This window comes from Panulirus ornatus, chromosome 33, assembly GCF_036320965.1.
Source record: "Panulirus ornatus isolate Po-2019 chromosome 33, ASM3632096v1, whole genome shotgun sequence".
NCBI classification, from domain to species: Eukaryota; Metazoa; Arthropoda; class Malacostraca; order Decapoda; family Palinuridae; genus Panulirus; species Panulirus ornatus.
The window spans coordinates 24112609-24138424 of record NC_092256.1 but is presented as its reverse complement, the minus strand read 5'-3'; the positions used below and the strand labels follow the sequence as shown (position 1 = coordinate 24138424).

The following is a 25816-nucleotide window of genomic DNA, read 5'->3' as shown; positions in this document are numbered from 1 at the left end:
GCTACTGATCTTAAACAATAACTGATAACTACTATTGATCTTAAACAATAATTGATTACTACTGATCTTCAACAATAATTGATAACTACTACTGATCTTAAACACAATAACTGATTACTATGGATCTTAAACAATAATTGATAACTACTACTGATCTTAAACACAATAACTGATAACTACTATTGATCTTGATAATTGATAACTACTACTGATCTTAAACTGTAATTGATAACTACTACTGATCTTAAACAAAATATATCTATTGTCGGACACTACATTAACGATCTCCAAGTCATTATGAAATTATTACCCATACCAATTATGGATACTTAAAGTTTCCAGTTTCGCAATCGTCAGTTCAATAGTTACTGTGACATAACTGAAGTTAGCAGTGTGAGAAAGCTTATCCCTATTTGTATTAAAGAATTAGTTGGCACTCTTTATGATTCATAAGTTTGGTGATATATTGTTTCTGTCAGGAATTCTAGACATCAAATTCACTCAAGAAGAAATTAATTTTTTAATAACTTACATGTAATAGATATCTTAAGCACAATTTAATTGAGGCACTCTATTTTGAGATTTAATATGATGGATATTTCTGACATTCATGAATTCATCTATGACTTGTAGTATTAATTCATTGACTGTGTGGTTCTGCACTGTCACTAGTAATTTTCTAAAATTACCAGTTTCAACCGAAATGAATTTGGTACACTATTATCATCATCAAATCGTAGTATTAAATAATAGATGTGGTCTATTGAAAATCAGAAACAATAAATATATAAGTACTGTTTACCTGATACCTTTTCTAGTAACTAATTGCAAAAATTAGAGCGATCCTGTCGTAAGGATACCATGGTGGATCAATGAGAAATCTGACAGAGGCTGCTCAGTTGGCAGGACGCACAACTCACTTATCCTTCCGCCAACATACTGATTCCTCTATTATATAGTAAATTTGTAGGTCATAACTACTGTATTTTATTTAGATTTATAGCAATTATATGTTATATATATACAAAGTCCATCAATATAGTAGGATATAATACTATAACAGATATTTGGGTGGCGGAGGAACACATAGAGGGCGGACTAGCTGCACTTGTCACAGAGGCAGACATATTGGATAGTGTCGGTACTGCAGTGTTACGCTCTGGATGGGTTGGGATAGCGCGAAATAGTCCTTTACTAACGGATTTCTCGTCTCTTTACCCCCTCCTTACATCCACCTATACCGGAAAGATGACGCAATCGTTACCCATACGATTCCAGGAGCACTTACAGGTTTGTTAAAAATGTTATGGTGATGAAAATCCTAACGCCCACTGACCGTCATATGATTAGACGGCCTCTGGGAAACTTTAAATGCCGTTTCCGCTGTAAGTACCTCCCTTCCACAACCTCAGGAAACGTATATTCCTTAGTTTCCTTATCAGGAGTGGATTATCGGTGGGGTTAAAACTACAGAAAATAAGAAAACCGTAGGTTGGAGATGACGAAATCCATCAGGTTCCCGAGACGCCAGGTGGTCGAATGTTTACCTTGCGTTGTGGCTGTATGTGAGCTCATTATGAACCTTTCTCCAACCATATGTACGAATGCAGTATTGCCGAGAAACATTGACAAGTGAAGGGTTACAAATACATTATGTATTTGATGGAGGGAGGTAGAGGGATGCGCACCTCACGTGATTTTCACTTCTCTCGTAGTGAAAGCAATTATTTCGCCATAGGAAAAGGCCGTAAGTGGTGGCTGCTGCAGGAGGGAGGAGGAGGTCGTGCGAAGTATTATATAGTGACTGTTTGATGTAGTTGAATACATTATAAGTATCATTGGTGTGATGAGACATTGGATGAATGATTAAGGGGTAGAGTAACATTAAGATGTTTTTATTTAGGTTCTCTGACTTACCAGTTGCTTATTCTGATGAAATGATCATTACAAATTAGTAATATTTCCTAAAAGGTATAGGTATGAGAAAGGTCATGCCTCTTTGAGGGTACTTTGCCACATTTAAGATTCATGCTAACATTGTTCAGGAATATTTGCTCATGTTTGGGCAGGTTAGAACACTGTATAATGCAATTATGCAGGTTGTTACCTGTATTGATAAAGTACCAGTTTTGGGGCTTAACGAAAAACTTTTGGATGTGGATGAAAAACACAATTGAACTTACTATAACCAGTTAGAATTATTTTAACTAGGGTATCATGATTTTTTATTGTTTCATCCCCTTGAAAAGCGATGTAGGGGGTATGGTGTTCAAGTATGATAGTTTAAACAGAGACATTATAGATTGACAGAACCTATGAAAACCTAATGTAAGGTTAAGATTTACCTAACATCCTAAAATTTCTAGAGATTTCTCCCATCTACCTATGCTTGTAGGTGTAGGAGATATACCCACTCACAGAACACTAAACACACATTGCAATGTAATTTCTTGGGACTGATTGCAAATGACATAAAACTATTCATACTTTTTTTCAGTGTACGTAAATTTGTAAATTAAAGTTGTCAGGTTAAGATTGGTGAAATTCACTTTGGTTTTGTTGATTTTTGGAAGTTTCCCATACTTTTACCTTATATGTATCTGGATCATCATGGCCCTCAACATCATTGATCGTAATAGAATAAATTCTAAAGCTCCGAACTGTTATCTCAGTATAACTATTTCTTAAGTATAAGTAGTTCATTGATATGCATGTCTTTCATATACGTGTTATTTCAGCGCTGCCTTAAAAGTGATACGTGACACTGTTTTTGAGTACTTTGGGTTTAATGCTTGTGGGTCCCAGTTTCAACATGTCATCTATTTCATTATTATATACCTTCTGTGTTTATTGGTTTTCTACATATCCTGTTTTTTACTTTCAAAAGAAAAAAGAAAGCAGAAGGGGGCCAAGTTAGGATATTCCCTCTTAAGGCTCGGTCCTCTGTTCTTAATATTACCGTGCTGACATGGGAAATGTTGAATATGTATAGTATATATATATATATATATATATATATATATATATATATATATATATATGCCAATTCCAGTTTTAGTGAGTGCAAAGAACAGAAGAAATGGCCTCATTCATTCACATGCAATCTCTGGCTTTCATGTTTAGTGCACTGTAACGAACATCAGCCCCCTATCCACAGCCAGGCCCCACAGACCATTTCATGGATAACCCCAGCCACTTAATATGCCATGTTCCGGTCCACTGACAGCATATCCCCTTTTATGCCAAATCACTCTATCTCATTCATACTTTACAACCTGCATATTCATACCCCATGTACTCAGAACTTTTCACTCTATCCATACATCTCCCTACCAGTCTTCTCATTGTCTCCACTTATGACACACAAAACCTTGTCAACCTCTTGTCTATCATACTCTCCATATGTCCAAACCATTTTAGCACACCATCCTCAGCTCTCGTAACCATACTTGTCTAATTACCACACTTAGCCTATCAGTTCTTTCTCTGTCAGCCTTCTTCACACCTCATATTATCCTTAAGAATTTCTTTATCTGGCACATTCATTCATATCTAACACGTTTATTCTTTAACATACTATTCTCATCTAGAACCGTTGTGTCTTATCCATACATTGCTGTCGAGACTGTTATACCTTCATGCATGCTTTTCCTCACGCTACCATAAAGTGACCTCTCCACACATTCCTCAGTGCTCCAAGGACCTTTGCCTCCTTTTGACTCACTTCAGCTTCCATATTTCTATTTGCTGCCAAATCCAATTGTAGGTATCCAGAATACTTACCTGGTGAAGTCTTCACTTTCACAGCCTGGATGTTCAGTTGTGTCCTAGATCACCCAAGCTGTTGGAAGCTGCAGCCCTTAGGCTTACATGACCCCCACAGCTTGGGTGGTCTGGTACACTTTGTAGATAATTTTCCAGTGTACCCTTAAACTTCTCTGCTGTGCGTCTCATGCTGTTTCTGATGATAATTGGTTAGGTGTTGAAACATCTCTTAAGTTTTACCATTAAAACTCATATCTCCAGCTAATATGCCTCTCTCCAATGCTAAACCAAATAACTGCTTTTATTCACTCTTGCTCTCAACTTTCTCTTCACACACACTCCCTAATTAAAAAACCAACTTGTGTAGCTTGAATCTGTCACCAGCACCTTATCAGCTAATTCACACACACCTTGCTATTCCTGACAGCCTGCAGACCTGCTCCTCTCTCAAAGACTCTTGCATTTACCTTCCTCACCACCCAATCCATAAACAGATTGAACAGCCTTGTTGATATCACATGTTCCTGCTGCAAACTTGCCTTTGAAACACTTGCCCTCCTCTCTTCCTGTGTGTGCACACTCTTTGCTTCATTGTTAAAGTCTTTGCTGCTTCATGCAGCTTTCTTCTCACAACATATATTTGTAACTTTTAGAGTGCATCTCTATCAATTGTATCATGTGCATTTTCCAGTTCCATAAGTGATTCATACAAATTCTACTGATTCCCTAAGTATTTCTCACACGTGTCTTCAAAACAAACAGCTAATCTACACAACCTCTACCTCTCTAGTAACTTGAATGTATCTTCCCTAGTCTGACACTGTACGTCACCACTCTCGTACAACTTTCCAGTACACTCGGCAAACTTGTACTGCTGTAATTTGAGCAGTAGATTTTTTCCCCTTTACTTGTACATAATGACACTAAACAAATCATTTTGCCAAGCCATAAGCCATACCCACATGAAAAATTCTAACAAACCAATCAATAACACAGTCACCTCCTTCCTTGAGAATTCATTTGCAGTTCCATCCTCTTTGGCTTCCTTGCCTCACTTCATATGCAGAGCTTTCACCACCATCTATATTTTCACCAGTCCACATGCCATGACTCCTGCATTTTGCATACCTTCCAGACCTAGTTGTCCCACACATGCCACTGTCAAATACATGCAACTGACCTTGAAAGTATTCACTCCATATCACCTAGGTATCTTTGCCTGTTACTACTACTCCATTTGCCACCTTCACTGATGTCCCCATTTGCCCTCTGGTTTTCTCTCACAATTAACTTCCTTCCAACACATTCTCTGTTCTCTCTGAAGTTTGCTGATACTCTCATCCCGTGTCTCATTTGCCATCTTTGTAAACATGGCGGCCCCCGGAAAGATAGAATTCATGAATAAACGTGCCATAGTAAATTGCACAGTATCACTTGAAGAGAACTCATAATTGTCTTTCTACTCATTCATGGCCAATGATGAAGACAGGCTTGGTGCCAGACCATAACGAACTGGAAACACTTGTTTACCAGCGGTGTCTTACCTCTGCCTCTCTTCTGTATAAACCATGGAAAGGCCTGTGGGGCTTGGATGTGGATAGGGAGCTGTGGTTTCGGTGCATTACACATGACACTGCCAAGCTACTCAATGATTGGCTGAAGGACTGTGTGGTGGAATTTTTCAGTGACGTCTGGGAATTCACCAGGTTCGGATCCAGTAAAAATTTGATGCTAATGAAAATAAAAGAACAAATCAATCATATCCTTAGCTGAAGGCACCCATTTGTAAAATTTGGGCAAATATGAACCCTAATTGGCTTCAGAACCTTGCTGATTCAGTTATTGGAAATTTCAAGGAATGTATAGAGAGGAAAGGAAAACCAAGTACTAGTCGATGGTGGACACAAGTCTTCAGTTTTCATGGCCCAACCCACCCACATACACATGTTTATACATACACGGCCACACAAACATATACCTATGCATTTCAACATATACATATATACACATGTACATAATTTGCTGCCTTTATTCATTCCTGTTGCCACCCCGCCACACATGAAATGACAACCCCCTCACCCTGCTTGCGTACGTGGTAGCACTAGGAAAAGACAACAAAGGCCACATTTGTTCACACTCAGTCTCTAGCTGTCAAATTATCCCTGGGATAGGGGAGAAAGAATACTTTCTACGTATTCCCTGCGTGTCTTGGAAGGTGACTTAAAAGGGGAGGGAATGGGGTGCTGAAAATCCTCCCCTCTCGTTTTTTAATTTTCCAAAAGAAAGAACAGAGAAGGGGGCCAAGTGACGATTTCCCTCAAAGGCTCGATCCTCTGTTCTTAACGCTACCTCGCTAATGCAGGAGATGGCGAGTAGTATGAATATATATATATATGTGTGTGTGTGTGTGTGTGGTAATGAAGAGTGATTTAGAGAGTAGAAGAGTATGTGTTGAAATGGTTTGGACATTTGGAGTGAATGAGAGGAAAGATTGACAAAGAGGATATACGTGTCTGAGATGGAGGGAATAAGAAGCAAGATATCAAATTGGAGATGGAAGGATGGAGTGATCAGGGCCTGAAGATACAGGAGGGTGAGAGACATGCAAGAAATAGAGTGAATTGAAAAAGTGTGGTATACTGGGGTTGACGTGCTGTAAGGGATTGTGGATCAGATTTTTAAAGTGAAAATGACTGGAAAAGTGTATAGCAAAAGGTAGGAAGCTGTATGCCGTTTTTATGGATCTGGAGCAAGCATTTGAAAGTAGAGTGGGATGCTTTATGAAATTTGTTAAGGATGTAGGGGGAGGCACGAATAATTGTTGGATTATGTGAAACCCTTCTTTAGAGTAGCAAATGCATTTGTAAGAGTGAATGGGGAGTTGAGTCAAAGTTTTTTTTGTACATTAAGGTGTGAGGCACGGCTGTGTGATGTCATAATGGCTTTTTAACTTATATTTGAATGAAGTGATATTAGAGGTGAAAGCAAAACTAGGGAAATACGATGGAGAGATGGAGTGTGGCGGTGAAATTTGGTGGCATTTGACAGGCCCGCTTGCAGATGATACTGCGTTAGTTTGCTGAGATAGGAGGAGTTGCAGAAGGTTGTAAAGTGTGTTGCATGATTTGTGTAATTGTTGTAAAATACTAAAGAGCAAAAGTTATAGATAATTGGGGGGAAAAAGACAGGAAGAGGCGAGAGAATTTAAGTATTTAGTAGCTATCTTTGGTACATTTGGTGAGATGGAAGTAGATGTGTGGAAGAGAGAAGTACAAGGTAGAAGAGTAATTTGATCCCTTAATATAATAATGAAGGGTAGAGATGTAGATATGGAAGTGAAGAAAGGATAAAGGGAAAGCATAGTCTTCCTGACCTACTCCTGTGCAGCTGAAACATGGATGTGGAATGAGTTGCAGAGCTCAAGAATCCAGGCTGTGGAAATGAGCTGTTTGAGAGGAGGCTGTGTTATAACTAGATGAAGAAAGGAATGAGGAGGCATATGAAAGATGTGGCATGGCAAGGTACACAAAGGGAATGAATAATGGATGGGTAGAGTGGGTGAAATGTAATACTCAGAGATGGTTTTGGCATGTGGAAAGAATGCAAGACTGATATATTACAAGGAGAGAGTATGATAGTACAAGTAAAAGGGTTAGTGCAAGGGGAAGACCACCTGTAACATGGTGGAAATAGTGCGTAAGATACTGGAGGAAGAGAAATGGTGGAAGAATGCATGGAATTGTGAATGCAAAAGAGGCATGTAAGGATGAATAAGTTGGAGACTATTTTACCATGGCCACCTTGATGGGAGTTCCTGAAGAGAGTGGGCATCAGACATATAGGTAGATCAATAGATTCATGTCCTCTTTATTACTTGGTACTGTCCAGTTCAGTGTCTCAGAATAGTGAAAGACATATGTTTAACATAGTTGACACACCACTTTGTGTTGAACAAAATGCATTTTTGATTTCATGACACTACACCACTTTCCAACTGCAGTAATGCATACCTGAATTTCCTACTTGCACATATCATACTATGTGCACCTATTTTGCTTGTGCTGGCAACATTTTTTGGGCTGTGATACCAGTTACCTACACAGGAAGTCTTAGATAATGTCCTTTTGCCATTGTCAATAAACTGCAAAAACCAGTCATTGTGATATGTATTGCTATTATTTTTAAGTTACATTATTTCTGTTGGAGATTTGACAGCATTGCACTGTTAAATGTGGTTGACAGAAGGAATAGTAATGTCTGAAATTTCATGATAAAAAAGGAATAACTGTAACCTTGGAAGGTAAACATTACTAAAGCTAGAGAACTTTGTCAACATTCTAAGATACGCTGTCTTTCAACAGCTGTGGTGAGGCCTCTTTTAAAGATTGTTAGGATGAAATATATATAAGGTAATCTAAAACTGCTGCTGCTTCATGTACTGCTCATTTGAAGGATGGATGAATGACTTATATTATGGTTATTTAATACATTTGGCTTGGAGGAGCAGTATCAGTGTTGGATTCATTTGAGTGTGCCCTTAATTATGGAGAAAGCAGAGTTTGAGGATTTGAAGAAAGACTAGAGAAAGTTCAGCAATGGAGCCTTTATTTTTCAGTGTTATGTATTAGTTGTTTTACTAGAGTATAGTGTTATTTTTTGATTATCTAGTAAGGCTTTGGCCTTGTTTGTCCCAAAATATGTTTCCAATCTTGTGTCCAAGAACTCATCTCCCAATATATATTGTTGCATCAATAGAAAAAATTCATTTTAACACTGTTCCTGGAAGTGACAACAGCAATCAAGGACTTTGTGTAAGTCATGTCCTTTGACAGGATGTGACAGGAAAGCTTTCGGTACAGATCCAGAGATGTTTGTCTCAAATCCAGCATATACTATGAAATTGAAGACAAAAGTACTTTCAGCATTATAGAGCACAGATATCATCTTACTAAGGTGATGGTATTTAGATGTTATGACTGTTTGAAACCCAGGCTACCCTTCCACAACAATGACTCATCGGTTCATAAGCCTTGAAAAGGCATTAATTTTTCTTCGAATTTTCTGTGTGTGTTATCAAGCATAGGTCACACTTTCTCAGATGTATTACCAGATGTGGGATACATATTATGAGAAAAATTGGTGCTATAGCAGTAATAGTAGAAAGCAGTCTTGTGGCACAAGTTTGCTGGATATTTTCATTTCGGATAATTTTTTGTTGTCTAGTATACGTATATCCTATGTGTTTTTACATATCTTGAGCTTTAAAATCTATTAGAAGCAATACATTTAGTCTTTAATGAGAATAGTGAACTTCCCAAATCTATTGCTTGGTGAAAACCAGGGTAGTATTGCTTTCACATGGTCATAGTAACCATTAGTCTCACAATAAGGTCCATTATCATCAGAGTACTTCAGAAGGTAATCTAGCTACACATACATTCAATTGTCAGAGTTATTTGAATCAAAAGAAAATTATGTTGAAGTAAAATTTATGGAAGCCTATAGCTTCTTATCACAAGGTATAGATGCTTCCCTGCTGTGTGTGGTCTGTCTTACATATCAGAAGAATGTGAATCGCATTTCCTCTCGTTCCCTAAGGTTTTCTGCACATCATGCTATATAACAGATCAACAGTTTTGAGCATCTTTACATTTATGATATGTGAATCAATGGCGTCCAGTAAATCAACAAAATGGTTTAGGTCTTGAGCTGCTACTCTGCTTGCACATAATTATTGCACTTCTGTTTTCACCATTTTAGAAGTCCTGAGCCAGCCAAAGGGAGAAATATCACACTGGCATGGGATGCCTGGTACTTTATTCTCTTCCAGGAAAAAAAAATCTGCCATAGCTTGTACAAAATTTTTGAAAGGGCAGGGCACCTGGTGGAACATCAATAGTGACTGGGAAAAATTTGCATATGTGGGACAGCCAGAGTGAGTGGGTTAAACCAGATAGTGAGCCCATGTTTGGGAAGTTAAGATGGCAAACATGTTTTGTCATATCCAAGGAAAATACGAGTGCTTTATGTTCTTTTGATTTTGGTTTCGAAATTCGTTTTTAGTATTTATGTATGTCATTGTTTATGAGACAGTATGAGCAAGTGCAGATGCTGCTAATATTCTGGTTTATAGGTTTTCATATTCAGTGCTTGTATTTCAGCTCACCAATGTGGGGATTCAGGCATCTAACATTGGGTTTAATACCCTCACAATGGAGTCTGACAAGTTCATCTGTGTCCGAGAAAAGGTGGGGGAAACCTCACAGGTAGTTATTATTGACATGGCCGACCCAACCAACCCAATCCGACGGCCCATTTCTGGAGATTCAGCAATTATGAATCCAGCATCGAAAGTAATTGCTCTAAAAGGTATGTAATATTTTTGTTTTTTAGTAAATGTTATGAAATTCTCATTTTTCTTTTTGCAGCACTTTGGAAATACTGGATCATTGCAGGATTATTGATGTTTTTTAGATTGAGAACCATCATATTGTATGTACCCTACATTTATAAAACAGGAAAAAATGGTTTCTTGTACATAATTGTTTCATATATTTAGATATGATTTACCTCTTCCCCCTGTGCTTTTCATTTATCATCATAGTGTACCTCTGGCTCAGTGTGCCTTTCATACGATTAAATCATTGTGTATCTGGCCCCATGTGCCTCTGAGCTAGCACCAATCCTTGCTTGCATATTTTGCCTCTGTTCAAAAACCCTGACTTTCCCTTCTGTTTGGAAATGTTCCTTGGTGCAACCCATTCCTAAGAAAGGAGACTGCTGTACCCTCCAACAATTGCCCATTGCTCTTCTGCTCTCTCCAAAGTCTTTGGATCCCACCTGAACTCTTACTTTCTTAAGTACTTACAATCCTATTCTCATCTTTCAGACAGCTGATATAAATTTTGCAGTGCTAGATCCTCTGGTGATCTCTCTTGTGTGGCTTGCCCCTTGTCTTCCTCTCTGGGATTTTTATGAAACTTTTGTTGTAACCCTTAACATCAGCAAAGTATTTGACAGGGTATGGCATAAATCTTTGCTTTCTGAACTAACCTCCTTTGATTTCACAGCATCTCCCTGTTTTCTAATGTGGTTACTTTTCTGGCCATTCCATTGCATTAGTCTTCAGTGGAACGACTTCCTCTCGTATCCTCTTAATAATGGAGCTCTTCAGGGTTTAGGTCTATCATTGTGTCTGTTTCTACTCTCCATAAAGTATCTTCCCTCTTCTACTGTAAAGCATATTCATTCTTATGCTGATTATTCCTTTTTACATATGTTATCTCACATTTCCTACCTTACTTTTGCCTGATTATTCCTTTTTACATATGTTATCTCACATTTCCTACCTTACTTTTGCCTATACTCATTCTCCTCCTTGTACTGATCATATTTCCTATGTCAGTTTGGAACGGTGCAGCATTTCGGAGTGGTGAAGCAACATCTTGGTGAATTTAATAGTGCTAAAATGCAGTTTCTTGTTATAAGTCTCTCAGAGAATTATTTGTTCCCATTTGTTTAATTTACCACAGTTTGTTCCTGTAAATAACAAGCATGATGGGCATAACCATAAAACAGTCACCAAAGTTTGTTGCTTTAGAAATTTTTCATGCCAAATCAATACTTGAGTAATGAGGTGGTAATTACTAAGTGTTTGTGATGAAACAAGTTTATGGTGTGTTGAGGGAAATTTTGAATTTTTGGGGATGTTCATCAAACTTGCAGTGAATTTTAAGAAGAAAAGCTTCTGTAGAAATTCAAGTTCCATCTGGAAATATACATGTAACAGAGTAGGTAATTGAAGAATGTGAAGACCTTCACCAGTCATTTTCAAGAGATAATAGAGGTTGAAGACATGGATCTCTTGTTAGAACATTTTCAGTTACCCTCTATTGGATCTTTTACATTTATTGTAAAGTTGCTGAATATTTAAGGAATTTGTTGTAATGTTCATCTTGATTCAGAAAGTTTAGTATTCTCTTACATTTCAGCTCAGAAGACACTGCAGATTTTCAACATTGAAATGAAAACAAAGATCAAAGGTAAGTGAAGTTCCATTTTTAGAACCAGTGATTAGCAATAGATGAAACTATGAGGGCCAAAGTGAATCTTGGGTGGAAGTGGGTATGTAGGGCCTTAGTGCATTAAGGAGTGTGTGAAACAAGAAGCCTGTGGCTGCAAGGTTAAGATGGATATACTATTATTAGATGTGCTCTGGGCCTTAGGTGCAAAGGATAGAATGGTGGTTGTTTTGTTGGTAGCAAAATGCCTGAGGATGATGTGTCTCCTGAGTTGGGCTGATCATTTGAGAAATGGCATTCCAAGAAAGGTGTGGGAGCAAGAGTAGCTTGATTGAGTGAGTGGTAAGGATACATTGAAGTCCTATGGGCTATCTTCTTGCTTTTTCGTATTGAAGAAGGATAACATCTCTTTTATCATTGACACTCCTGCAGCACTTAGGAAGCCAGTCATGTCTACTGATCGGGACCATAGGTCATACAGTGTCGTGATGTTCGTGCATCATTGTGAAAAGAGTGCAAGACAATTTAGTAATAAGTGCTTTGTTAGTTTTAAAGATGATAGTGGATGCATCTTAGTGCAGGTATGATAAAGGTTTATAAATGTACAATTTTATGAAGATATAGTACTGCTTTATTAATGTTATATCATTGTTTAATTCTGAATCTCAACAATGCTGCCCTTTTGTCACAAAATTTAGGGTAACTAGTGACTTTTTCTAAATTTATTAGTGCCTAAGAGTTTAAACATTTCTCATGCTACAATTAAATTGATTGCTGGCTCTTGTGGTCAGTACATAGTACTTATTTGATGGACTGTGGGTTAGACGGTGATTAGCATTCAGTAAAAGCTTGCTCTTTTTTCTTATTTTTGAATTATGAGATTTACAGAGCGCACATTGTTTGAGCATAGTATTGTTGAATGTGTGCTGAAGATTGATGGCATATGCTTATGATCAGAGACATTGAAGCTTTCTTGGAGTTCAGAATTAATTTTTCCCTCATTTCAATTCATATTCAGGTTATGGTGGCATTACTATTCAGAGGTTTGTATAATTGGTTCTGGTATTTGTTTTGCAGCTCATACAATGGACACAGAAATACAGTTTTGGAAATGGATATCCACCAACAAGCTGGCACTAGTAACCGAAACTGCAGTTTTTCATTGGAGTATGGATGGTAAGCTATTTTTGACGGTACCAGGTATTTGTATGGATTAAGTTTGATGGCTTTCTTTCATACATGTTTGCTTTTTCCACATAAATTAGACTGTTTACAGTTTATTTGTGCCAGTAGCAAAGTAAGAGTCATCATCAGATTATGAAGAAGTTTTACATTTGAAATGTTGCAAAACTGGGATGTGTAATGCATTAGCCATTGTGTTTTATAGAATAATGTTGTTATAATGTTAAGAGTGTTGGAAAATTAGTTGTAGTTGAGTTATGGTTTCTGTGGTTTGAAGGCTAATTTGACCAGAGTTCTGGAAATGCAAGGAATGATGAAAACAAATCACTTGAACATTATATTCATTTTAAAAGTTCTGCAAGCATGAGTATTAAAACTGAATTCTGTGAAAGCAAATACCTGTGACTGACCACATACCTCACTGAATTTCCTCATTTAATGCTGTATAGGGAACTCACTTTAGTGAAATCCATTGTCTTGAACTCTGTTGTTACACAACCCTTCAAACCCTTGAACACTGTCAGTATTCACAGTTTCATTAAGTTCCCTGCTCAAGCTCATGCCATGGTACCTGGTTGCTCTACTTTTGAAAGACTGATAAAGGATGAGCAACTAGAGGCAATACAAAAGATTTTTGAAGATGTCAGAGTACTGACAAATGGAACAAGCAAAGCAGTAAAATTTCAAATACTGACATCATACTTAAGTTTAATTAGTGGTATGAAAGCAAAGTCCAAGGGATAAGGCCCTATGAATGTAAAACTCTTCTTGTACTGCACAAAAGGGGAGAATTAACAACTTGTGTAGACAGAGAAACAGACTGATGGAGAAGTATCATTGGCTATTGCAAGGCTTCATTGACACATTCTTCGATGATTCTTGAATGTTGCAGTAGGGAAATGTCACTCTGCAAGCTGTTTCAGTACTAGGGCCCTTTGTATTCATAATTAATTCTTTGTTCTTGTTGAATGATATACTTCAGGGTGGGAAAGATTTTTGTTGAATCATGAATTAATAAGTTCATTATTGACAACTTAGCATCATGAAACATCCCTACGACTGTACCTAGATTTTGAAAGTATTAGGCTACAACTGCATCCCAGAAAAAGTTATGTTGACTGTATGAATTACAGTTAAAGGTAGACCCAGAGTTACAAAAGGTTCCTTCCTGAAAAACCTTTCAAGAATTGAAAATTCATTAATCACATTTTTCCGGAGATTCTCATTGTAAACGCTGGGATAAGTCCATTTGAAAAATGGTTACAGAACATTTTGAAAATGCTTTAAAATGCCTCAGAAATTTTTTATAATGGTTATTGATGTTCACATTAGTCTTAAGCCAATACTGTGGCGTTATAACAAGGATGCCAGTTTATGTTCGAGTTTTCTGTTTGCTTGCAAGGTTTAGAGTTGACGTTTGTGCCACATGTGAATAGGTGCCTGAGCCAGTAGTCATCGTTTTTGTTTTGGTAATGACGAGGACAGTAAGTTGTGCAAGGGGGAATGATTGCATAAGGATAACAATGTAAAAGAGAGATATAGAAGTAAGCAGAGTATGATGGAGCTGACCTGGGTATGCTGAAATGGTTTGGACATAAAGGGTAGGATTAGTGAAGAGAGAGATTAAGAGGATAAAGGAGTACATACTCATGAGTACCTACAACAAAATTTTGCCAAAATGGCAGGGCTTCCATGCTATGCACATCTTTCTTGAAGTAGCAAAAGAAACTGTTGGGGGCCAAACATTCAGGAGGATAAGTGATGCGCAGAGGATAGATTGAATTGGAGGATTGTGGTGTACAGGGAGACAAATATTCAGTAGGCTGAACTAGGGCATATTAAGTGATCAGGAGAAATGAACTTTAGGTATAAGTAGTTGGAAGGAACAATGGGTAGGAGTCTCATGAAACACTGCTCTAGAGTTGCCCTTTACTGGTGGCCTGTTATGGGTGAGGCACTAAAGTCTAAGAAGCAGCAGTAGAGTTCACCTGTTATGGAAACACTTTTGCTGTTCCCATCCCCTTGAGGAAGATCCCAGAGGAATGGGCATCAGATGTATAGACATATATATAGGAGGTCTGTGAATACTATGGATAGGGGTCTCTGGTTGTGGTGCATTATACATGATAGCTAGAGTGTGGATGTTACCAAATAAGGTTGTTGTTTATGTTTCAGGTGCTACTTAACTATGAGCACTTGAAATTGTGAATTAGAAAAAAGAATATTTTAGATTTGAATTGGGCTTTGATTGTGTATCATTTGTACACAACAGCTTGAGAGTGGAAGTTAATAAATGAGGTTTTTGTTTGTTTTATTGGTGCTACCTTGTTAAAGTTGGGAGGAAGAATGAATATGATTGTGAAAGGATGCAAATTTATTGATTGTCTTGCATTTTTGAACAGGAGATGCACAGCCGCAAAAGATGTTTGACCGTCACAGCAGTTTAAATGGTTGCCAAATTATAAACTACCGCACAGATGCCAAGCAGAATTGGCTACTACTAATTGGTATCTCAGCACAGCAGAATCGTGTTGTGGGTTTTATGCAGCTCTACAGTGTAGAAAGGAAAGCCAGCCAGCCTATTGAAGGTCATGCTGCAGGCTTTACAACATTTAAGGTAAGACCAATTATGCATAGTTTTATGAGAAATATTATGTATACATGTGTATGTGGGTGGATTGGGCCATTCTTTGTTTCCTTATGCTACCTCGCTAACGTGGGAGATGGTGATTAGTTATAATAGATAAATAAATAGATAGATTATGAAGGTCATGTTTGTGTGAACCTACCTATTGTTAAGATACAATTCTCTGACCCAAGTAGCTGTCACTTCTTTTTACCTCACTCCCATGTGGACTGCAGGCATTCTTTCCCCAAACATACTTGACAAGACTTAACTCTCAAACTCTTTTATATTGAGTACTGTGTGCTAGGCCTGCCTTTTGACCAAATGGTAGGAGCAGTAGATTGTAATAGTAGGTAAGATCTTTAGGTAATAGTAGTAATATTTAGGAGCATTAGATAGGAACCTCTGCAAACACTGCACTAGACTTGCCCTCTGCTGATGGCCTGTTAAGGGTGAGGTACTAAAGGCTGAGAAGCAGCACTGTAGTTCACTAGTTTTGGAGACTTGTCATGGTCACTCCCTTGAGGGAGTTCCTTGAGGGAAAGAGCGTCAGAAATATAGATAGGTAGATACGCTTTTTTCTCATTGGATTGCAGCAACAGTGTATAAGTAAAGCAGATGAAGAAGATTATTGTTATTATCATTGGCACTGCCTTTTTTTCCCCAGATAGTTATGACTGGATTAAGTTCAATCTTTACCCAGCATTATTTTTCCGAGTTAAATTCTCTTCATAAGTAATTCCTAAATCATAACTAATTTTACAGTGATTCTTTCTTGCCTCTTGTGAAGTGCCTGTCTTGTTATACCTTAAACCCTTTTTGTACTTATTATTCCTTTTTCTATGTTTCATATGATATTTTGTGTTTAAGGTCTTTATCTGGTAAATCATTTGATAGGCCTTTTTTCATCTGTTCCTGTTATTACTTTGATAATGCGAGAAATGGCAAAGAAATGTGTAAGAAAGTTTACTTTTCTTCTCTGGATGAGCTGTGGCTTCTTTAGAAGATCAGCAGTTCTTTTTCACCTCCTGTAAAGTACTCTTCTTTCTTGTTCTACCTTACAGCATTTGTGCTTTCTTTTCTCATATATGTCTGTTGCACATTTTGGAGTACCAAAGTGGTCATGTCATTTACACTCATCATTTTAATCACTTCTACATAATTGCCATGACTGTACTAGCTTTTTGGTTTCTACCTTCGTGCATCGAATACAAGCACCAAATGATCACTCTCTCCTGTGAGAGCATTGTAATTCATATGTTGTATTTCCATGCTACACTGTGGAGTTCTAGAAAAGGTCAAGTAGAGATGGTGTATCGTTTCCCCTAGTTCTAGTATGCTCTGTGATATGTTGATACAGGAGAATCTGTGTGCTTTCAAGGAATTTGTGTCCTTTGCTTAACATGTCCAAGGTCATTTAAGTTCCTCCAGTCTGTTTCCATGCACTGAAATTCTCCATTATCAGCACTCTTTATCATTTTCTGGTAGAGAATGTTTTGTTGCTTCCACCACCAATGTTATTTTCCATCATTATTCTATATATATAACTATTTTAGATCATTGCAATTTTGTGGAGGATTGTAAACTAGCAATATTGTTATACACTTCTTGTTTGCAGTAAATTTACCCATCATGTATTGATAGCAGGTACCATCAACTAATATTTCATGAAGGTTACTAGAGTCCTGTATGAGGAGGGCCAATCCCTCCTCTCCTTCCCCCTTTTTTCTCTCTCTCCTTGCTGTTGCATACCCCACCTCTCTCACAATGTCAGGGTTGCAATCTCACAGGTAATCCCAGAATTTCAGCTCCTTCCATTTGCTACCAGGTCATCTGCATTTGTTAATAGAACTTTCAGCCTAAGGCACTTGCTACTAGCTTTTCTGGTCTGATTGGACTAGAAGTGGGTGATGGTGTTCCTTCTTCTGCCCCGGTTTGGCTCCCTTTAGGTTTTTACCTTTCATCAATTCTTGGCTGCAGTCTTGGACAATATTTGTGTGTCAAAAGCTCTTTCATCTAATCTACCATATGCTTCCTTAATTGTCCTCCTCCTGATTGCATGCATTATATGCTCAGTGGCCATACACAGTGTTTCATTGTGCTTATTCTGAGGCTTGTATTCTTTAGCCATTTCAACAACTTTTGTTTTGGACTCATCATCTTTGAAATATGTTCTTAGTTTCTATTTTATCCTTTCCTTCTTGTTTTCCTATGCTTAGCACATCACCCATATTTTTCATATTACTGTCATGCTTCACCACAGTTCTGCTTAACATGTCACTCTCAAATAAGCAAATAGATTATGGGATAAGGAAGATTTATTAGTAGTGCCATATAAAAGGTTTGACAGGGAAATTGATAGAAAGTAGGCCAAATGTAAAAGATTTGAGTGCCTTCATGATAAAGAAAATAGATGTCAGAGAGCATAATGAGAAGACAGGACTATCAAGGCAAGTGACGAGTGGTATGATTTTGAGTGTATGGGAATTTTTAGGTGGATTTGCGTTTATTGTATAAAGTTACATAAACATTTATGGAAATTTTTTGAGGTATTACATGTATGTGAAAGTAAGATGTTGCATGTAGAATGATTGTTGTTACATCAAGATTAAACTGAAGCTGTTTTGTTGTAGGTCTCATTTTAGAAAAGACAGATAATGCAGCATGGGAACTTTGATGGGAAATGTTTGTTTTAAAGTTTTAACAGTGTAACATCAGGAAGTGGTTAACAGGAAACAAAGTATTTGTAGGGTATTTAAAAAGGGAGAATTATAATGAATGGCTTTATTAATAACCCTTCAATTGACAGATGGAGGGCAATGCAGAGCCATCAACACTATTCTGTTTTGCTGTGCGCAATGCTCAAGGTGGTAAGCTGCACATCATTGAAGTTGGGCAGCCAGCAGCTGGTAATCAGCCATTCACTAAAAAGAATGTAGATGTTTTTTTCCCACCTGAAGCACAGAATGATTTCCCTGTTGCTATGCAGGTCAGTACATGGTGTACTCAGTACCAATTTTTGTCTTTTTGTGATATTTTGTACTTATTACATCATTGTTTAGCCTTACAGGGTGAGTGTTGACCATAACTTGTGTTGCCAATTATTTAAGGTATAATAGTTTTGACATGGTTGATGATTATAATCACCTGTATTACCTGTAATAGGAGTAATTTTCTGACATTTTGATGAAAACCAATGGCTTTTTATTAAAACATGGACTGTGCAAGTCAAAATATGCAGTAGCTTTGTTGTTAGTAATAAGTAGTTGTCACAGTAATACGTCATTAATGTATGATTCACTTTATCTCCTGCCATTATGCTTTGTCTTTTTGGGACACTGTTGTTCCATGGGTAATTATAAATGAATAGATATTCACAAATATGTCTCAGTAACAAAATAATTGGTGCACAGCAAATGTTGAGATTTTTTGGTTACGTGGCATATCTCCCATAACAAGAATTGTTCATTAATACCAGAGTTTTCCATCACCTCAATACCTTATCCAGGAAGCAATTTTCAATGCTTCACCATCATACCCAAAATATTAAGATCCTGAATACTCTAATACTGTACTGCAACCTTCATTTAGGCTATATTATCTTTGGTTGATGAGACAGTACAGTCTTCTGAGAGATCTTTTTGCTCCAAAGGATCTCGTTACATCCCAATTGCTGAAAGTAGTGTGTCCTTGGAGCTGCAGGAGCTCGAGGAAAAGCAGTCGTAGATTAACTCCAAGATCCTTTAGAGAAAGGGGTCCAGGGACTTTCATAAATGAAAATATGTAGATAACTTATAGGTCATCAGGCAATGCAAGAGCTTTCTGATGAAATTTGCACTATGTAGAGGGAGCTAGTTATCATTTTTTATTATGCAGGAAAGTCTGTGAAAAGAGAAGGGATTATGTCAGGTAGAATGTCAGATTACTATTAATGTAAGTGATTATTTTAATACACAGTACACAGGTTTGTATAAATAAGTTACATCACCCAGTATTGTTTTACAAAAGAGAAAATTTTAAACTTTTTAAACTGAAAGTGTTAATTCTGTGTGCGCTTTTTAGGGAGTATCTTTATTGGAGCTATTCATAACAACAGAATATACATAATGTGAAATGTTATTTCTCTTGTTAAATATAAAGGAAAGTATAATAGGTGTAGTTGCTTTACCTTGATTTTCAGGTTAGTTCGAAGCATGATGTCATCTATCTAATAACAAAGTATGGATATGTGCATCTTTACGACATTGAGAGTGGCACGTGTATTTTCATGAACCGCATCAGTGGAGACACCATCTTTGTGACGGCACCCCATGAAGCCTCCAGTGGTATTATTGGCGTCAACCGCAAAGGGCAGGTGAGGCACTAGATACCCAGGAAAATTTATTTGTTTTCAATCTTAGTTTTCTGATTGTCGACAAATATTTGAATTTATGTTAAGGATCCCTAAGTTCAGGGTAAGGCAAATAGTAGAGGAATGGCATTGTGTATCTCTCACTAGCAGTGTAAGGTAATTTTCTGTTGAGAAGAGATTAATTTTCATTTTTTAGTTCGCCTCTGTGAAGTAGAGGAAGAACTATTCTGCTACTCTGATGTCCACATCCGTGTCTGCGTATGCGTGCGTGTCCACATCTTGGAAGTTTTACATCAGAGTTCAGTTCTCATCCACTTTGATGTACGGTCATGTAACTTCATATGCAAATGCATGTTAATGAGCGCTTCAGCATTCCACCAAAAGTAGGTTGCTTAAACCTACACTTCATGCCTTAGAGGCGAACTTTGTCATCGATGATTACTTCTGATTTTCAGTTGAATTGAATTGATTTTGTTAGGTGTATTAATTGCATGCAGCCTCACACCTGATTCACATCCTTCACTTCTCCAAAGTGTGCTAAAGGACTATGGGCTTCTACACTAATATAAGTACATCTTAATTATTATTTTGCACACTAGTTGATTTATCAAGTGAGACTTGTCTGCATCTACTCCAATTTCACAAAAGAAATTACTCCTTTGCACATAAGATTAATCATTCCCCTGGCTTCATCTGAAATATTTTGTTAAATTTTGCTATCAGAAACTTTCTATCTTTTTTTCTCTCCTTTTACAATAAGCTCTGCAGCTTATGCACCCCTCCTCCATTATGCTTGGGCTCAGAAAGCACAGTTTTCCAAATGCAAGTTTTTTAAGCCAGTTCCAAGAAGTATGAACTGGGTGTCTTATCTCAGCTTGGTAAGCACCTGCAAAGTTGAGTGGGTTAGTGACATCACAGGCTTGATGCTAGGTTTGTTTGGCACAGCCAATTAACCTCGATCCTAGTATTATTGTCAAGATACTCCTGTCATTTGTTTTTGTTTTGACTCTTAGAATGATGTTTGAATTGTGCATGATCATTGACAACTCCCAAGGCATACAACAAATAAATCAAAACACCTCGAATTAATATATTTCCTGTGAATTAGCATGAACACGTATAAGGAAATGGTCAGTGTGGCATTGGTGTGTTCAAGCAAGAAAATTGAATAGAGAAATAAGGTGACATTTTGTACATTCTGATTGTGGGAAATTTAAAAAGTTTTACTTTTTGAATACTATGACTATCCTTTCTTTTAGAATTTGCAGAATATGATTTGAGATCCAAAAATTCAGATATGATTAACCTTTATAAAATGTATGAATATAAATAGCAAGCCAAAAAACGCAACTTATATTTAACTTATTTTTTCATACTTGTTCACTATTTCCCGTGTATCACCAGGAACAGATGAGAGAAAGGTTACTTTTTCTTGCATCCTTTCTTTACATGTCGTGTGCAGTGCACCTAAGCCACAGTCCTCTGTCCACAGTCAGGCCTCTACAGTCAGGCCTCATGGTTACCCCTGGCTGCTTCACTTTCCCTGGTTCAGTCCTTTGACAGCATGTCGACCCCTATATACCACATTGTTCTAAGTCACTCTATCTTGTGCACCCCTTTCACCATTGTGCATGTTCAGGCCCCAGGCATTTAAAATCTATTTCACTACATGCTTTTGTCTCCAGTTTGATCAACCCCTTTTTGTCCCCTTCACTTCTGACACTTGTATCATTTTTGTCAATATCTCCTCCCTCATTCTTTCCATTTGATGTATAGCTAATATTTTTCATTGTTTAATGATATAAGGATTATAAGACATGATTTATTGGGATGATTGTTTTTCATTAGTAGATTTGTATAACAGATAAAAGGCGTATGTGATGTGTGTTGCTAGGTTTTTGCACCTCACCCACCCCTCCCTTACTTCCTTACAAACCTCTTAAGGCAGCGAGATGATGAATTTTTTTTCTTTGATTTCTGAGGAATTAGTATCACAACTACAGTAATATTCAGTTTTAAAGAAATACTATCTGTCTACATCTCTAACATCTATTCCCTTTGGGAACTTCCCCACAGTGGTGGTCACAGCAAAAGTCCTTCCATAAACAGTGAATTCCTTTGACACTTCTTCGCTTGTTAGCCATTTATGCCTTGCCTTAAGAGACCACTGGCAGAGGGCAACTCTGCAAAGTTTTCAGAGGCTCCTGCCCATTGTTCCCCCAACTACTGTTATCTTACATGTCTAGCTAATATGGCCACCTGCTGCTGTTGCCTAATATAACCACCTGCTACTATTACCTGATGTTCCAACCTACTACTACTAATTGAGTCTCCCAGCTGATATTCCTACCTACTACTACCACTGAATGCTTCTGCCTAATGTTCCAGTCTAATGTTCCTGTGTAATACTACTATCTATTTCTCCTACCATTTTGCCAAAAGGCATGGTTAGCACATAGCACTTAGTGCAGAAAGTCTAGGAGTTAGGAAGAATGAGTTGTGTAAGTTAATTGTTGTCAAGTGTGTGTTTGTGGACAGAATGCCTGCAGTCCACATGTGGGTGAGGCTGAATTGAAAGACAGCTACTTGAGTCAAAAGAGTGCAGTTTGACTCGCTGAAGTGTTGGCTCCCTCTGCAGCCATCATTTCGCCTGGCGGGTATTACAGGTAACGTACCTCTGTGGTCGATGGCTGCCTAACAGAATTAACTACTAAGATACATACAGTACATTCTCTTAGCTTTTAGAAAAAAGAAAATGCACAGGCAAAATTGTTGGTTGAAAAGAAAGTAGGGTATGAGAAAAATAGAAAATACTGAGTTTTTCAGGTATTTGTAGTCCAGACTCATAGAAGGAGAAAGACTGTAGGAAGAGGAATAGACAAAAGAAGGGGTTGCAAAAGGGGTAAACTTCATATATGTGTATATAGGAAAGGAGACCAGGAAATGGCACTGAAGCACAGATCAGTCTCCTTGACGAGTGTGGTCTGTAAGTTATTGGAAAAAATAATCAGAAAGCAAGTGGATAAACTATGCAGAGGAAAAGTTACCTAAGTGAAAGACTGCATGGTTTCAGTGAAAGCTCACGAATAATGAACTTCCTAGATTTCTGCGAGAGAATTAGGTCAGTATTGGACAAAAGAGAGGGCTGGATGGATTGTATGTATACTGGGGTCAGCATGCCAGAAATGCACTGAACTAGGGCATGTGAAACATCCATGGCAAACCATGGAAAGGTCTGTGGGGCCTGAATAGGGAGGTGTGGTTTTGGTACATTACACATGACAGCTCGTGTATGGATGTAAGCAGAAGTGGCCTTTCTTCATCTGTGTCCTGGCACTACCCTGCTGATGCAGGGGGTAGAGATACTCCATTTTCTGTAGGGTTGGGTAGGGCTAGGAATGGATAAAGGTGAGCAAGTAGCAAGTATGAATATGTACATGAGGATATTCCCTCTAAGGCTCAGTCCTCTGTTCTTAATGCTTCCTCGCTAATGTGGGGAATGGCGATTATGTATGAGCAAAAAATAGGTATGTTTGAAGGAATAGGTAGTTACAACAATACTATATGGTTGCAAGGCATGAGCTATATAGATAGGGTTGTACAGAGGTGGGTGGATGTGTTGGAAATGAAATGTTTGAGGATAATATGTGGCGTGAGATGGTTTGATGGAGTAAGTAATTAAAGGGTAAGAGAGGGGTGTGGAAATAAAGAGTGTGGTTGAGAGAGCAGAAGAGAGTGTGTTGAAATGGAGAGAATGAGTGAGGAAAGATTGACAAAGAGGATGTGTGTGTCAGAGGTGGAGGGAACAAGATGCGGAACCCCAAATTGGAGGTGGAATGATGGAGTGAAAAAGATATAGAGCGATCAGGGCCTGAACATACAGGTAGGAAGAGTTGAGAGTGATTGGTTCCCAGTAATGTTGGTCTGTGGCAGGGTTGTGTGATGTACCCATGGTTGTTTATTTTGTTTGGGGATGGGGTGGTTAGGAAGGTAAACGCAAGAGTTTTGGAGAGGGGCGAGTATGCAGTCTGTTGTGGATGAGAGGGCCTGGGAAGTGAGTCAGTTGTTGTATGCCGATGATACAGTTCTGGTGGGTGATTCAGGTGAGAAACTACAGATGTTGGTGAGACTTGAGTTTAGAAAAGTGTGTGAAAGGAGGAAGTTGAGAGTAAATGTGAATAAGAGCAAGGCTATTAGATTCAGTAGGGTTGAGGGACAAGTTAAGTGTGATGTATGTTTAAAGGGAGAAAAGTTGGAGGAAGTGAAGTGTTTTAGATATCTGAGAGTGGACTTAACTGTGGATGGAACCATGGAAGTGGACATGAGTCACAAGGTAGAGGAGGGGGCAAAGGTTCTGGGAACGATGAAGAATGTGTGGAGGGAGAGAACATTATTTTGGACAGCAAAAATGGGTATGGTTGAAGGAATAGTAGTTTCAATAATGTTACATGGTTGCAGGGCATGGGCATGGGTTGTGTAGAGGAGGATGGATGTGTTGGAAATGAAATGTTTGAGGACAGTATGTGATGTGAGGTGGTTTGATCTACTAAGTAATGAAAGGGCAAGAGGGATGTGTGGTTGAGAGAGCAGAAGAGGGTATGTTGAAATGTGTTGGACATATTGAGAGAATGAGTGAGGAAAGGTTGACAAAGAGGATATGTCAGAAGTGGAGGGAACAAGAAGTGGTAGACCAAATTGGAGGTGGAAGGATGGAGTGGAAAAGATTTTGAAGGATCTTGGTCTGAACATGCAGGACGGTGAAAGGCATGCACTGAATAGAGTAAATTGGAATGATGATGTATACTGGGGTCCACATGCTGTCAATGGACTGAACCAGGGCATGTGAAATGTCTCAGGTAAGCTATGGAGAGGTTTGTGGGGCCTGGATGTGGATATGGAGGTGTGGTTTCGGTGCATTACACATGGCGGCTAGAGAATGAATGTGAGAGGATGTGAACCTATCCCTGTATGTTTCCCGGTGTTACCTCATTGACATGGTAAGTGGCAATCAAGTATGAAAAAAACATTTGATTACTGTTTCCTACATAAGTGAGGTAGCACCAGGAACAGAAGATAAAGGCTGATCCTTCTCTAAGGCTTGGGCTAGGGTGTCTAAGTATGTAACCAAGATGAGAAGAAAAGAGAGATAGGGAGTATGAAAGAGTTAAGGAACCAGGATATTCTGGCTCTTAAGTGAAACAAAGCTGAGGGTAAAGGGGAAGAATGGTTTGGAAATACAAGAGGAGTAAAGTTGTAGTTCGTGTGAGGGCAAGAGCTAAGGAGGGGATAGCACTACCTCTGAAGCAGTTGTTGTAAGAGTGTGTGATTGTGTGAATAAGTAATTTCTAGATTGATGTGGATAGTGAAAGATTGGTGATTATTAGTGCTTATGCACATGACCACGAAAAGGAAGATCATGAGGCAAGTGTTTTGGAAACAAGTGAATGAGTATGTTAGCAGTTTTGATTAAAGAGAATGGGTATTAGTGATGAGTGATTAAAATGTGAAGGTAAGCAATGTGGCTGTTGAAGATATGAGTTAGGGGACATGGGCAGTCAGTAAAGTGAATGGAAGTAGTGAGCAGCTTGTGGAGTAGTTTTTTGAAAAAGGGCTGATGGGAATACTTGATTTGAAAAGACAGACATAAACATGTGAACGTATGTGAGAAGGATGATGGTCAGTGGGCATTACTGGATTACATACTAATTGAGAGGTATACAAAAGATGCATTTAGATGTGAATGTGCTGAGAGGGGCAGCTGGTGGAGGCAAGGGTGAAGATGTGTAGAGATTTTCAGAGATGAGGAAATAATATAGGTGAGAAAAGAGTGAAAGTGAGTGAGCTGGAAAAAATAAATGGCTAATCTCTTGA

At 38.2% G+C, this 25816-nt stretch overlaps 1 protein-coding gene across 1 annotated transcript in view; it reads left to right on the top strand.

The window, feature by feature from the left end:
• Positions 1 to 1100: 1100 nt before the first annotated feature.
• Positions 1101 to 25816, top strand: part of Chc (clathrin heavy chain) — a 59970-nt gene continuing 35254 nt past the window's right edge. Inside the window, exons 1-7 of the mRNA XM_071682007.1 lie at positions 1101 to 1290; positions 9927 to 10134; positions 11757 to 11807; positions 12864 to 12962; positions 15371 to 15585; positions 18404 to 18583; positions 19775 to 19948. Coding sequence (XP_071538108.1) covers positions 1249 to 1290; positions 9927 to 10134; positions 11757 to 11807; positions 12864 to 12962; positions 15371 to 15585; positions 18404 to 18583; positions 19775 to 19948 — 969 coding nt within the window. The 5' untranslated portion in view covers positions 1101 to 1248. The remainder of the gene's footprint in view (positions 1291 to 9926; positions 10135 to 11756; positions 11808 to 12863; positions 12963 to 15370; positions 15586 to 18403; positions 18584 to 19774; positions 19949 to 25816) is intronic.